The sequence below is a fragment of the Rhagoletis pomonella genome, unplaced genomic scaffold, assembly GCF_013731165.1.
Source record: "Rhagoletis pomonella isolate Grant_MI unplaced genomic scaffold, Rhpom_1.0 Rhpom_scaffold_00001, whole genome shotgun sequence".
Lineage (NCBI taxonomy): Eukaryota > Metazoa > Arthropoda > Insecta > Diptera > Tephritidae > Rhagoletis > Rhagoletis pomonella.
In genome coordinates this window covers 56,307,362-56,320,805 of record NW_023458555.1, presented here as the reverse complement: position 1 = coordinate 56,320,805, position 13,444 = coordinate 56,307,362, and the positions used below count along the sequence as shown (strand labels likewise).

The 13,444-nt window shown below is 38.6% G+C and overlaps 2 protein-coding genes across 2 annotated transcripts; one reads left to right on the top strand and one right to left on the bottom strand.

The window, feature by feature from the left end:
- Positions 1–123: 123 nt before the first annotated feature.
- LOC118751535 lies at positions 124–1,303 on the bottom strand. The gene is made up of 3 exons (XM_036486386.1): positions 1,291–1,303; positions 1,030–1,111; positions 124–554 (listed from the first exon to the last, which is right to left on the bottom strand). The coding sequence occupies exons 1-3, from the start codon at positions 1,301–1,303 to the stop codon at positions 323–325; spliced, it is 327 nt and encodes a 108-aa protein (XP_036342279.1). The 3' UTR covers positions 124–322.
- Positions 1,304–6,278: 4,975 nt separating this feature from the next.
- On the top strand, positions 6,279–12,942 carry LOC118746365 (solute carrier family 25 member 51). Its single transcript, XM_036480222.1, has 4 exons — positions 6,279–6,596; positions 6,660–7,372; positions 11,785–11,914; positions 11,978–12,942. The coding sequence occupies exons 2-4, from the start codon at positions 6,885–6,887 to the stop codon at positions 12,260–12,262; spliced, it is 903 nt and encodes a 300-aa protein (XP_036336115.1). The 5' UTR covers positions 6,279–6,596; positions 6,660–6,884; the 3' UTR covers positions 12,263–12,942.
- Positions 12,943–13,444: the final 502 nt, after the last annotated feature.

The following is a 13,444-nucleotide window of genomic DNA, read 5'->3' as shown; positions in this document are numbered from 1 at the left end:
TTTCTAAGATATCTTTGTTTGCTTGCAATTAGTGGTAATAAGTAACAATAAATTGCACAAAAAATTAAAAGAAAAAAATTGTACTCCTTTCTTATGTCATGTACTGCTTTTTTTCTATCGAAAATATAAATGTACTCCTTTCTCCGTTTCAAAATCTGGCAACCCTAATGTAGGCATGCAGAAGATTCAATACTTATCTTTTACGACTTTAGCGCTTACCTCCCCCCTTTCCATGTAATTTTGGTATCTGCATGATTTTCTTTTTTACAAACACCGGACACGCTTTTGTTTCCAGCTTATACATTCACGAATTCGTCGTTGCTCATAAAAATGTTTGTAATAATTTTTCAAAACTGTCTACTATAAATTGATCGCTCAAGAAGTCGAGACCGGTCGAATTTTTAATGTCCTCAAGTATGCGTTGGGCAACATTAATGCTGTATGTCATTGTTTTAAAGGTATTTAATGTGATAGGATAACGTGCTTCGCTAAGCTCCCCAGGATCCCGCACAAAGCTATTCCAATCGAATCTGTGCTGTGATGCGCAAGTGGTGCTGCAAAGAAAAAAGGCTAAGACTATATTCAAACAGGCCAATTAGCTGAGGCAATTAAGCTTTAAATTGCGGTATTGTGTTTGGTGTTCACACACACGTCAGCTGTCCAATTGGCGATACGAAATCAGCTATCTACATCTATCTCTTTTAGGTAGTTTCCGTAAATTAGGTACAATTTTATAATTCAATTTTCCATCCCTGATGGAATATCAGCAGTAAAAGAGGACCTGAAACAAACAGCTGATTGCTCTTTGTTCAATAAACATACCACCAAGTCAAAATTAAACATACCTAGCAGGGTTGCATAGAGAATCTGACGCAAATTGATTGCCAATTAATTATTAATTGGCAATTAATAATTTGGATTTTCGTATGATAAATTGTGTAACAATTAAGGCCTAAATTGGTTAAAAGGTTCTTAATTGCCAATAAGGTGCCTGTTTGAACATAGTCTAATGCTTTGCAATATACCAACCTGGAACTCAGCCAAACGGTGTTACATTGGGAAACTTTAGTCTTTTTTACCTTCAAGGTTTCTGCTCTTGATGTTGGGCAATCTGCTGGATATATAAAATATAAATTTTATAAAAGAAAAATTACAATTGATCAAATAAAATTGTTAACAAATTCTTCTTACCTCCAAAATTTTGCGCGAAATTGATATTTTTCTTCCCTGCCTACTAGAATTTGAAATTCGCTGTCAAATTTCGCCTTTCTTTCACTTGCTCGCTCTAACGCATATAGTTCATATTAAGATTGCGAATTCTTATTACCTGTGCTGCTCTTACTTAGGCAAATTGTTTTCGACAACTTTTGAGTGCGTGGGTGAGATGACAAAAGAGTTGGGTATGTGTTGGTAAATCTTTTGATTTTCAGGGGAAAGTGGTGAGCTGGGGCTGGCAGGGATAGCCACCAAAGGGCTAAAACGGCAACACTGCTCAGTGTTGCTTACTGCAGTGTTGCCATTCATCAATGCCTTTTCATAAACTTGCCTTTTCAACTACAATTTTTCGAGCTATAATGGATCGTAGCTAATTAAAAACTACTTAGTTTTCAACAAAAAAACCTTATTCAATAGTAAATTTCACATATTTTAAACGTATTTTGTATAGGAACTTATAACATTTTTAACATCTGAAAAACTGGCGAAGTGGCAGCCATCTATAGGAGGAAGAAAACAGCTGACACGGAAAAATCTGAATACCGCAGATTTCTACGCTACGGGCTAAACTACAGAAAAATTCTGCGGTGTTGAGTTTTCATTTACATGGCGCTTTGGTAAGACAGATTGTGTCAGCTGACTCGGGTTTACGTACCGGTAGGTTTACGTTCTTGACTAATTTCAGCTTTATCCAGGAAAGTTGAGGACGCAAATAGTCCTGCTATTGTTCCCTATTCGTTGCTGACTTCAATATTTAATAACTCAGGGTTATACAATCAGAACTTTTAGTAGCAGTTGCATATCTTATGCAACTTTTTAACTCATTGGGTAGGTTCAGAAGTTGCAGCCGTTGAGCGCAACCGTTGCTAAAAAAATCAGTATAATCATAACGATTATGGGTCTTCTGAACGGCTTGATGCTTTAGCTATCAAATTCAACTCTCAACAACATGTCTCAAATGACCAGAAAAATATTACAATCATCTAACACGCAACTTATCAGTTGATCAGAAGTACACCAACGCTTTCAGAAGGTGCAATGGGAACAATTACTGAGGTGTTGCGCCTTATGAACGTGCCCATTATGAAATTAGTGAAGCAAAAAATAAAAAAATTAGTTAATACTGTGGCGAATACTGCGGCAACACAAAGCGAACAACGAGAAATAGGCAGAATGTTCGAAGAATGACGTAGAATGTTCCACAAAGAGAAACGTCAAGTTGGATGAACACTGCGAACAGCGAGAGAAAGAGAATGAGCGATAAACTTCAGAATGTTCTAGAGTTGCCATAAGTGCCAGCGCAGGTATATAAGGGCGCCGCCACCGCGAGGTGAGTGAGTTGCAAGTCAGCAAGCTACAAGTAAAGTGAGCAGAGAAGTGAGTTGCGATTAAGCAAGCTATAAGTTTAATTGTGTTAACAAGTTTAGTAAATTGTTGTTATTGCTTTAACAAGTATTGTAAAGTGTTTCTACTGTATTAGCGAATATTGTAAATTGTTTGTTGTACAATAAAGTTAATTGTACTACAATTTGGTCATTGTTAGCATTTATTTAACAATCCAGAGATACGAACCGAGTGATTTGGGAAATCCCTCAAGGTTTCGAGGATAATCGTAACAATTGGTGTCAGAAGTGGGATTGTTAAATAAATCCCGAAGGATAAACTTTTGAAAATGGCAAAAATTCAGGACTTAAAGATTGAGGAACTCAAACAGGAGTTGGAGAAGCGAAATTTAGCAACCTCCGGAAGAAAAGTGGAGTTACTATCACGGCTGCGAGAGGCTATGGAAGCAGAAGGCATCGACGTGGACAAATACGACTTCCAGGGTAAACTTGACGATGCATCCGCAAAGGATGAACAGAAGGATGAGGCCGCTTGTTCGTCGAAGGATATGCAGCAGACATCCGGGAAGGTTGAAGAACAGCAAAAGTCTCCAAGTTCATCAACATATATGGACAGGAACACGTTATTGGCTGCTATGTCACAGATATCATCACAGCTGTCGACACAGATGCAAGCACAGGATACACGCATGTCTAAGATGTCCTCACAGATTTCATCCCAGCTGCAAGTGCAGGAAACACGCATATCATCGCAGCTAGATGAAAAGATTACTCAGCTACAAGAGAATTTATTAAAAAATAACGCGGAACTGAGAGAGAGACAGGATAAAATCGAGGAACGACAAGATAAAATTGAAGCGCTTATTAAGGAAAAACAGGAGAAAGTCGAAGCTAAGGTGGATGAGCTTGAAGATCGTCTCCGGGGTTTGCAGTTGAATCGTCCAGCTACTTCGACGAACGCTTCCAAGGTAAAAACCCCATCCTTTGACGGCGCGATTCCTTTCCAGGTCTTTAAGCTCCAGTTCGAAATAACGGCTGCAGCAAATCACTGGAGCATGGAGGATAAATCCGCTGCACTGTTCGTTGCATTAAAAGGACCTGCAGCGGAAATCTTGCAGACTATTCCTGATTGTGAAAGGAACAGTTACGATGCGTTAATGGGTGCAGTGGAAAGACGTTATGGTAGCGAGCACAGGAGACAGATATACCAGATGGAGCTGGAGAATCGCTGCCAGAAATCCAACGAGACTCTACAGGAATTCGCCTCCGAGGTTGAAAGGTTGGCTCATTTGGCAATTGGAGATGCATCTGGTGAGCACCTCGAAAGAGTAAAAATCCAGAGGTTCATCAACGGAATGCGGGACGTGTATACCAAGCGCGAGACGTATGCAAATCCAAAGCCAACATTTGCTGAAACGGTCTCGTATGCTCAGACACGTGAAACGGCGGCGCTCCTAAGTATACCAGCCTACAAAGCCCATCGAGTAGAGGTGGAGACACCTGACGTGATGAACGAGATCCTGAAAACACTCAAGTCGATGGCAGAGAAGAATACTCCTGGTGCAACCGAGAGAAAGGATGGTGCTAGGAAATGCTTTAGTTGCGGGAAACCAGGCCACTTTGCCCGCGATTGCAGCGCAAGTTTCAGTGGGCTCAACCATTCAGCAGGACGCAAACGCAGGGCTGAGGGAGACGAATCCAACTCAAATCAGTCGTTAAACTAAAACGTGCCAGCAGGAAGGGCCGCGTGCTGGCTCCAGAAGTTGAAGGGCCCATAATCTCCGTCTCACAAATTGGCCGGAATGCGAGCAACCTCACTATTGGTGGATGTGTGGTTGGGCAGGAGAGAGTACTGACAGTGGATACTGGAGCGACACATTCCATTATTCGACCGGATTTGGCCACTTTCTATGTAAAGCCACTACCTGGAGCAAAGCTGCAGACTGCAACTGGTGAATGCACCCAAGTATTAGGAGAAGTACCATGCGAGGTAATAATCGACGATGTGGCCTCGTACACTAAGTTTATAGTGGCAGACATTGTGGATGAAGTCATCATCGGCATGGATTTCTTACTTGGCCAAGGCATGAAGATTGACCTCCAGAGAATGATCCTGACAGATCGTCACAGGAAAGTGCCACTTAGGGTTGGTTACGACAGCCAGTGCTGCAGCAGACGGTTAGTCTTAGAGGAAGTGTTGAAGATTCCACCAGAAACGGAAGCGGTTGGTTGGGCGGAGGTTGGCAGTGATGGAGACGGAGTGGTTTCGTCAGGAGAAGGAAGCGGTTCACCGATACAGGAAAAGCGTGACGGTTCCGCTAGCTCAGTGAATAAGAGGTCACAACAAGGAATTGGTCATGGCGAGCCAGGCAGTGTTTCCGGCAGGAGGAAAGCCACTGAACCACGTTGCAATGGTGATACGCCGGTGGCCGGAAATGGAAGCGGCTGTGGAAACAGTAGCCGCGCTTTGAAGTGTCCCGGAAAAGGTGGCCGGCAAAGGCGAGCAGTTAAGTCGGAAGCCAAGGATGAGGTTATACATGTCCGGTCAATGAGATTGACGCCGGCGAAAGAGCGAGATGCGGAAACACTGGGAAAGTTTCAGCGTGAGGAACCGGATTTAGCAAGATGTGCTAAAGGCAGTGCAGTACGAAGGCAGGAGCCTGGGTGTCATGGACAGATGATGCGGCATAGATCTGGCGAAAAGGGTGCCCGTGAGAAGAGACATGGTCTGGTCACCACCAGTGGCCGGCAGAAGCACGACCATGTGAGAGGATGCACCACCGGAGATAAGCTGGAAGCAATGTCCAGTAACGCATTGAACCGAGAGGAGCTACAGGAAGGCGGTTTGGTGTTGTTGCACATGCCGAAGCCGAAGAAAGGCGTCACCTCCGAACAACATCGTAACTGGAAAGGTCCGTATAGGATTGACAAACGGCTGAAGGACGCAGTGCATCCAATCCAGACAGCTGGTAGACCGAGGACCAAGATGAAAGTGGTCCACTTGGAAAGACTTGCAGCGGTTGGAGCGGCAAGTATGTCTAATCGGGACGATCAGACTTAGGTGGAGGGCAGTGTGGAGAATACTGCGGCAACACAAAGCGAACAACGAGAAATAGGCAGAATGTTAGAAGAATGACGTAGAATGTTCCACAAAGAGAAACGTCAAGTTGGATGAACACTGCGAACAGCGAGAGAAAGAGAATGAGCGATAAACTTCAGAATGTTCTAGAGTTGCCATAAGTGCCAGCGCAGGTATATAAGGGCGCCGCCACCGCGAGGTGAGTGAGTTGCAAGTCAGCAAGCTACAAGTAAAGTGAGCAGAGAAGTGAGTTGCAAGTCAGCAAGCTACAAGTAAAGTGAGCAGAGAAGTGAGTTGCGAATAAGCAAGCTATAAGTTTAATTGTGTTAACAAGTTTAGTAAATTGTTGTTATTGCTTTAACAAGTATTGTAAAGTGTTTCTACTGTATTAGCGAATATTGTAAATTGTTTGTTGTACAATAAAGTTAATTGTACTACAATTTGGTCATCGTTAGCATTTATTTAACAATCCAGAGATACGAACCGAGAGATTTGGGAAATCCCTCAATACAATACAATAAACAGTTTATCCCCCGATTCCCCGCGTAAATTGAAATTCCCACAAAAAACGGTCCATTCCCAATTCCCCATGCAAACTGAAATACCCCGAAAATTCCCCATGAGCTGGCTTCCCTGGCCAGTAGCAAAGTCTTCTCCGCCGTTGAATAAATTGGTCCGGCCATGTTTTCTAGGATATCAGCTGTGCGTAAAATGACAGATTGAAGGTTTTAACTGCGAACAATTCTAGGATTTTTTGGATAAAGGAATATATGGTGCTAATCTGATCCTGTGGCTAAAACTAAAAGAATATGATAGCGGAATAATATTCTTATTTATCTTCCGTGCCCCATTAGATGTGATCAAAGGGAGCATTTGCTTGGGTTTGCCAAATGGTAATGTGACTTAGATAGCAGCGCAAGCTAACGCATAAGGAGGCAATTCACCAAAGGGACAGTCCCGTAAGTTTTCCTTTGACCATTATATAATTACTTAAATATTTAACTTTCATTTAGTTTCTTTAGTGAATGCAGTGGCTGCTACCGTGTTATTAAGTCGTAAAATTCGAAAATATAAAATCGTTTGAAACTCTCTAAATAAGAGGTTTGCCCAAACCGCTCCCTTATGTGCAGACGAAACAGAATAAACGTAAGCAAATTATGAGAATAAGGTGACAAAGCCAATTAAGGAGTTTATATTAAAATTTGAACAAATTCATAATTGTTGTTAAACCCATATACAAGTACACCATGAATAACGATTCGAAATTGAGTGATGTCAGCAGCGAGGCTCTAGCAAGTGGTCCTCACATTTACACAAAATCCTTACTATCGGCATTTGATTGGAAAGAGTTTGCGTGTGGATGCGGAGCCGCTTTTATAAACATAGGCGTTACCTATCCGATATATAAAATGATTTTTCGCCAAATGCTTCATGGTGTGCCAATGACATCAGCCTTTGGCCAGTTACGCCACGAAGGCTTAGCATTTCTTTATCGTGGAATCTTCCCACCAATGGCACAAAAGACTATTTCTTTATCTATTATGTTTGGCGTATTTGACGGATCGCGTCGATATTTAATCAATAACTTCAATATGAATGAATATACCGTCAAAATAGTTGCTGGCATTTCATCAGGCACTGTTGAAGCGGTGCTTCTTCCCTTCGAAAGGATACAAACACTGCTGGCGCACTCCAAATACCACGAATACTTTGCTAACACTCCGCGAGCATTCAAGTAAGTTGTCACAATTAAAAATATGTAACTCGGATGTTTTCTATCAGCTTTTAGTACCAAAATTGTCATAATGGCCAATCTCATCTACTAGTTTGTTTTTTATAACTATACCCAATTGATGCGTATAATTGTCAAAAATATTAACAATAAGTACATTTTATTCGTTAATTTTGAGCTCCCGGCCGGTTATTAAATAGAACATAGATTTTGGTAGTTTTATTTATTACATTTATTGATGTCGATATTTCGCCTTCAATCTGAAGGCATCTTCAGGAATTATTGAGCTATTAAGTACATTTTGTAATATGTATAGCTACAACTAAATGCTTATAGCCACTACCAGCTAGCATTTTATTCTTCAAGTACGTTACATTTATGCACATAACATATACATAATTTGAATTTGAAACATAATACATAATTGGAATTTAGACAAAACACAAGATACAACTACACATGCATACATATATGTAAACCCACCCAGCATTTTCTGAAATTATTGATCATATACGAGTCTTTTTTGAGCCCTCTGCCCGATTAAGGGCCAGTTTTTCAGTGCACGGCCGTGGTTTAAACTAAGTTTAAACGCCCGATCTGGCTGGTTTAAACTAAGTTTAAACGCCCGATCTGGCTGGTTTAAACTAAGATCAGCCAATCAAATGCCAACCAGCTGTTCAATTTATACTCAGTTTACTTAATCTAAGTTTAAACTGGCACTGAAAAACTGGCCCTAAAACGGTCACAAATGTGCTCATATTCTGATCATAAAAGACTGTTCTTGACGAGTCTTTTATTGCCCACTTTTCTGATCAGTTTTGACTCTTTTGGATCATATTTATATTCAATCGTGAATCTTATTCGAATGATATTTCAGTCGTATTTCTAAATATTTTCAAGTCTCTCGAGTAATTTTTCAGTTCTATTTCCAATTATTTTCGAGCCTTTTCCGCTGCGTAAAATTAAATAAGTATTAAATTGGTTTATAACTAGCGAATCAGCATATTTTATTAAAAATCCATTATTACTGTTGAAAATATTTCAAAATTACCCTCCCGGATAAAATTAATTGGCACAGAGAACTTTTCACAATGTATTCAAACTTTTTTGTTACAATTTCTTTTCACAAATTTTTTTGGTTAAAGCATAGCTCATATTACAACGAAAACATAAAAATAAAATGTCTAATCTTTATGCAGAACTCAGAAATGAATTTGCAACGTTTAAAATAGATCTTCTAGAAAGATTTTTAGTATGCAGTTTTGTAGCCCATAAAATTTTAGTACAATAAAGGTTCCAAGGTTTAAAAAATCGCGTTGATGTTTGGCAGTGACAGTGTCTTCTATATAAAAAAAGTGGGGAACATACTATATATGGAAGACACTGTCAGAAAAAAATTGCCAAAAATGGAGTTGAAAAATAGGAAATTTTTTAATCTTCCTGAGTTTTGAGATTTTGCCGTAACACGAGCTATGTTTTTTATAAAAAATTTGCGAAGAGAAATTAGTTAAAAACTTTTCCCGCATTGTGAAAAGTTCTTTGTGCCAATACTTTTGTCCGTATAAAAATTAAAAATATTGAAATTAAGAAATCCATTTTACGAATTGCGCGGGCTCTTCGCCGTGTGTACTTGCAATGATTGTGTTTGTTTTCGTTTTTCCAACCCGTCTTTAGCATGCCCATGCTTTTTTACCACACCGTTTATTTCTTAGGCTGTGCTTTAGATTCAAGATGGCAAATATCTACTAATACTAATACGTATTTATATTGCAATTTTCTTACACCACGCACTTCACACCACGTCACGACTCTTATTGTTAACATTTGACCAAAAATTATGCGTTAGGAGCAAAGGCAGCTGAAACAAATGATTTTTTTTAAATAGCAAAAGTAAGATCACATTTCAATCCCCAGCATGATCGATTAGTGATTGCCCTACATTTTGTTTTTTGCCCACTTTTCAAGCGTAAGGGTGAGTAATTTTCGAGTATTTTTTTAATCGCGGAAGCTATTAATCAGTTTTTAATCATCAAAAGTGATCGAAGAACATTCAGTAATGTGATTTTTATACCCAAGACGAATGTATAGATAAATGATCAGAATGAACAAGAAATCGATTAAGCGGTGACTGTCTGTCCGTCTGTGCACACTATAGCTCGAGTAAAAATTAAGATATCTTAACGAAACTTGGCATGCTTATATCTTTTCAGCATAGGACGGATGGTGTTGAAAATGCGCAAAATCCGACGATAACCACGCCTACCTCCCATATAACGGTAGTTTTCAGAAATACGAAAATTGCGATATTTTAGTAACTACTAAAGATTATTCACCCAAAATTGATATTTGCAATTATTTTTAGACGGAAAATAGGAATATTATAAATTTTTGGAAAATGGACGTAGCCACGCCCCTTTATGATTACATGTGTATATCTTGCGAACTTCTTCACCAATTTCTCCCAAACTTGGCACAGTTGGTGGTTTTGAAAAAACATACCAAACGGCTGACAATTTAAAAAATCGGACAATAACCACGCCCACTTCCTATATAACGGTAGTTTAGAGAAATACGAAAGCTTCGATAAATCAGTAACTACTGAAGCTAATTTATTCAAAATTGATGTTTGCAATAATTCTTTAGCAAAAAATGCGCTTGTAATAAAATTTTGGAAAAAGGGTGTGACACCGCACACTTATGATCACATATGTGTATCTCGGTAACCGTTCGATCAATTTGTACCAAACTCGCTATGATTATTGTGCTTGCCACAAAAAGGCAAAACGTTTGAAAGTATTGAGATCTGATTAAAATTACGCCCACTTTTCTATAACGGTTAATTTCAGAAATGCTTGAAACTTCGATATTTCGATATTTAAGGACGCCTCTTTTACCCAAAATTGTACTAACAACAATCCCTTGAAAAGAAGTAACATTATTACGGAATTTTGAAAAAATGGGCGTGATGCCGCCCGCATATATCTATATAAGTTTATCTCATTATATCTAACTGCACATTCTATCGAAGATGTTTGAAATAGACGTAAAACCACCCCTGTTTATCACGTAGCGGTAGTTTCCGGAAAGGTGAAAAAACCATATTGAATACTTGCGCCGGGTATTTAATGTTCGGCTCCGCCCGAACTTAGACTTTTTTACTTTTTATTAAAGTAATATTCCAAACACTATGTGGGAATACATACATATAAGCATAGAAGAAATTTTTAATTTTTTTTATTTTCATTTTGTCGTAAAAAGGTCTGTTGGCCTCTTTTTCCGCTAAAATTCCTGCGACTGCTCAACATTCTACGAAGAGTAGTTCGGCGCTGGGAAAAAACTTCGCGGAACGTTATCTTGCAACTCACAACATAAGGCGTCATCTGAGGTGTTCATTTTGTTGCTTTACTGGTATATGGCATTGGTCATGATGACTATTTTGGTACTAAAAGCTGATAGAAAACATGGATTACCTCGTGAGGTGGTTACCTATTTTCCCAGTGGCTATATACATACTTATGTATACATGCATATCACTGTATTCTATGATGTTTGAAATATTGTACAATTTTTGGATTTATTAGATGGATTTTTTAGAACAACACATCATAGTGCTCGTAACCCTGTTCGTTATTTACTCCAATATAAATCAATATTGACGTTCACAGCTCTTCTGCGTGTTTGGCAGAACTTCTCCTCAATTGGAGAGACTCATAGTTTTACGCCGTCTCTGAACGCTAAACGGTTCTTATGCGCTGGCTTAGGATTGAGCGTGGGATTTTGCAGCGGCTCACTTAGCCCTGCCTTAATGTTGTTGTTGTAGCAGCATACAGATTCTTTAGGGCGTGTTGCTGGAGTGACAGTCCATGGCCAGATATAAATCTGGGTCGCTCCGGTTACGCGTACCCGACTGTCGTGGGGACGAGCCCTGTCTATATCGGTGTGTCCGCTCAACCAACGGAAGGCCCATGGAGCGTTTCACTAGGACGGGGTTAAACCAGATTGGTTCTACTACTCAGTTACGGCAGCTGTCAATTGATGAACACCTATTCCAGTTACAATTATTTGGATAAAATTTTTACATAGTCTACAAATCAAAATGTTTCACTTAATGTTGTAACTGCGTAATACACTCTCGAACTTGTATACAATGTGTTAAGTATTTGTGTGATCTAGAATTCATGAATATTATGGCATCACAACTGAATCAAGTCTAATTACTTAGCACAATCAGTATTCTAAAGGTATTTTAGAAAACTTTCTAATTCTAATTACTTAGGTACTTTGCATGCCAAGAATATATACACCAGAAATTAAGTAAATCTGTACATAAAACTAACTATTACGTTTTAAAATATGGATTTACTAGCTGTGAAAGACTTTATTTCAATTGTTATAACTACTAAATATCATTCCAGCTACGTTCTGGTACATCACGGGTTTTTAGAGTTGTACAGAGGTATTGTACCCGTTCTTTGGAGAAATGGGCCATCCAATGCAATATTTTTTATGCTGCGTGAAGAAGTATCCATATTTCTGCCAGATACTGTACGAGTTTATTATCATGAAGTTTCTCTCGGTTTAATAACATTAAACCTTTTTTGTATTTAGACTTCCAAAGCAACTAAAGCGGCACAAGAATTTGTGGCAGGAGCAGTCATTGGAGCGTCAATTAGCACACTTTTTTATCCACTTAACGTGATAAAAGTTGCCATGCAAAGTGAAATGGGCCATAAACAGGAAGGAATGTGGACGATATGCAAACGAATTTACTTTGAACGCGGAAATAGAATTAAATACTTCTACCGTGGATGTGGGTTCAACTCTTTTCGTTCATTTCTTAGTTGGGGAATCATGAATACGGCATATGAAAATTTGAAGAAAGTCATGTCGTAAGACCTGCAATTTTGTATTTCAGTAACAGTAAATAGCGCAAATACGAGTATAATGTTCAAACGACGGTGATGCATTGTAATGAAATATAACTTGAAGTTGAAGGCTCCCGGGATTTAGTACATGTAAATTTATGCATAAATATTAAAATTAAAGTGTTTCTATACTTACATGTACGGTGACCATCCGCCTTGCATTATACGGGACGCCAAATGTTCTGTATTTCTTTCACTGTTCTACATTTGTCCCGTATTCGGTGTTTCGACGCTCATTAAAATGACACGCCTACGAACGAGTTTTAAGTGATGTTGGTATATGATCGTAATTTTCTCCATAAACAGTTATTATTTTCTAATCTGGATGCCCGTGTTTCGATTCGAGGAATACATACAGTGACCAAAATATAAATTAGGACTCGGCATTTTAGCAAGGTTTGGCCATTTTTCCTTAGTTTATTTAATGTTTATTGTTTTTTATAAAGTAAAGCCCTTTTCGTAACAAAAACCATATAATACTGTTTAGGCGCTACTGCTAACACAAGGTGCCTGAATTCATGCTATGTACTGCCTCATGTGCAAAAATTTCCTTCATAAAATTCATGATTTTCGCACTCGCACTTCTCAACTGCCATGTAATAAAACTTTCTTAAGTTATAATTTGATGACAGTTCAAAGCATGCTCGGCCTAGTCTGCTGCAAATACCAGATTTCCAACTTTGTGCAAAAAACTATAAAAATTAATTCTGCAATATTTCACCAAAATTTCAAACTCTTTAATTAGAATCTTTAGAAAAAAATCGGTTTGCAGTTTTGTAATTCCTTAAAATTGAGTATAATAATGTGCCGCTCACTTGCTTCTCTTTTAGAAAAATGGTTGAACGTACTTTGTATGAAAAATATGCGCAACATCGTCAACAAAAAAAAAAATCAAAAATTTAATGTATGTAAGTCTTATCGACTTTAAAATTGCGCTTTAGTATACTAAAATTTGAGGTTTTTTGAAACAAATTTTGCGTGGTAAAAATCTCGAGAAAAATTGCTTACAAATTTGTGATGTTACTACAAGGATGCTGTTTCAGGGCTAATGCATCTAGGACAATTGATGATTGATCATTTAAAGACCTGTAAGTTTTTGTGGAAAAAATTTACAAAATTATTTTTTGTCCCATATTCGGCTCCCATAAAT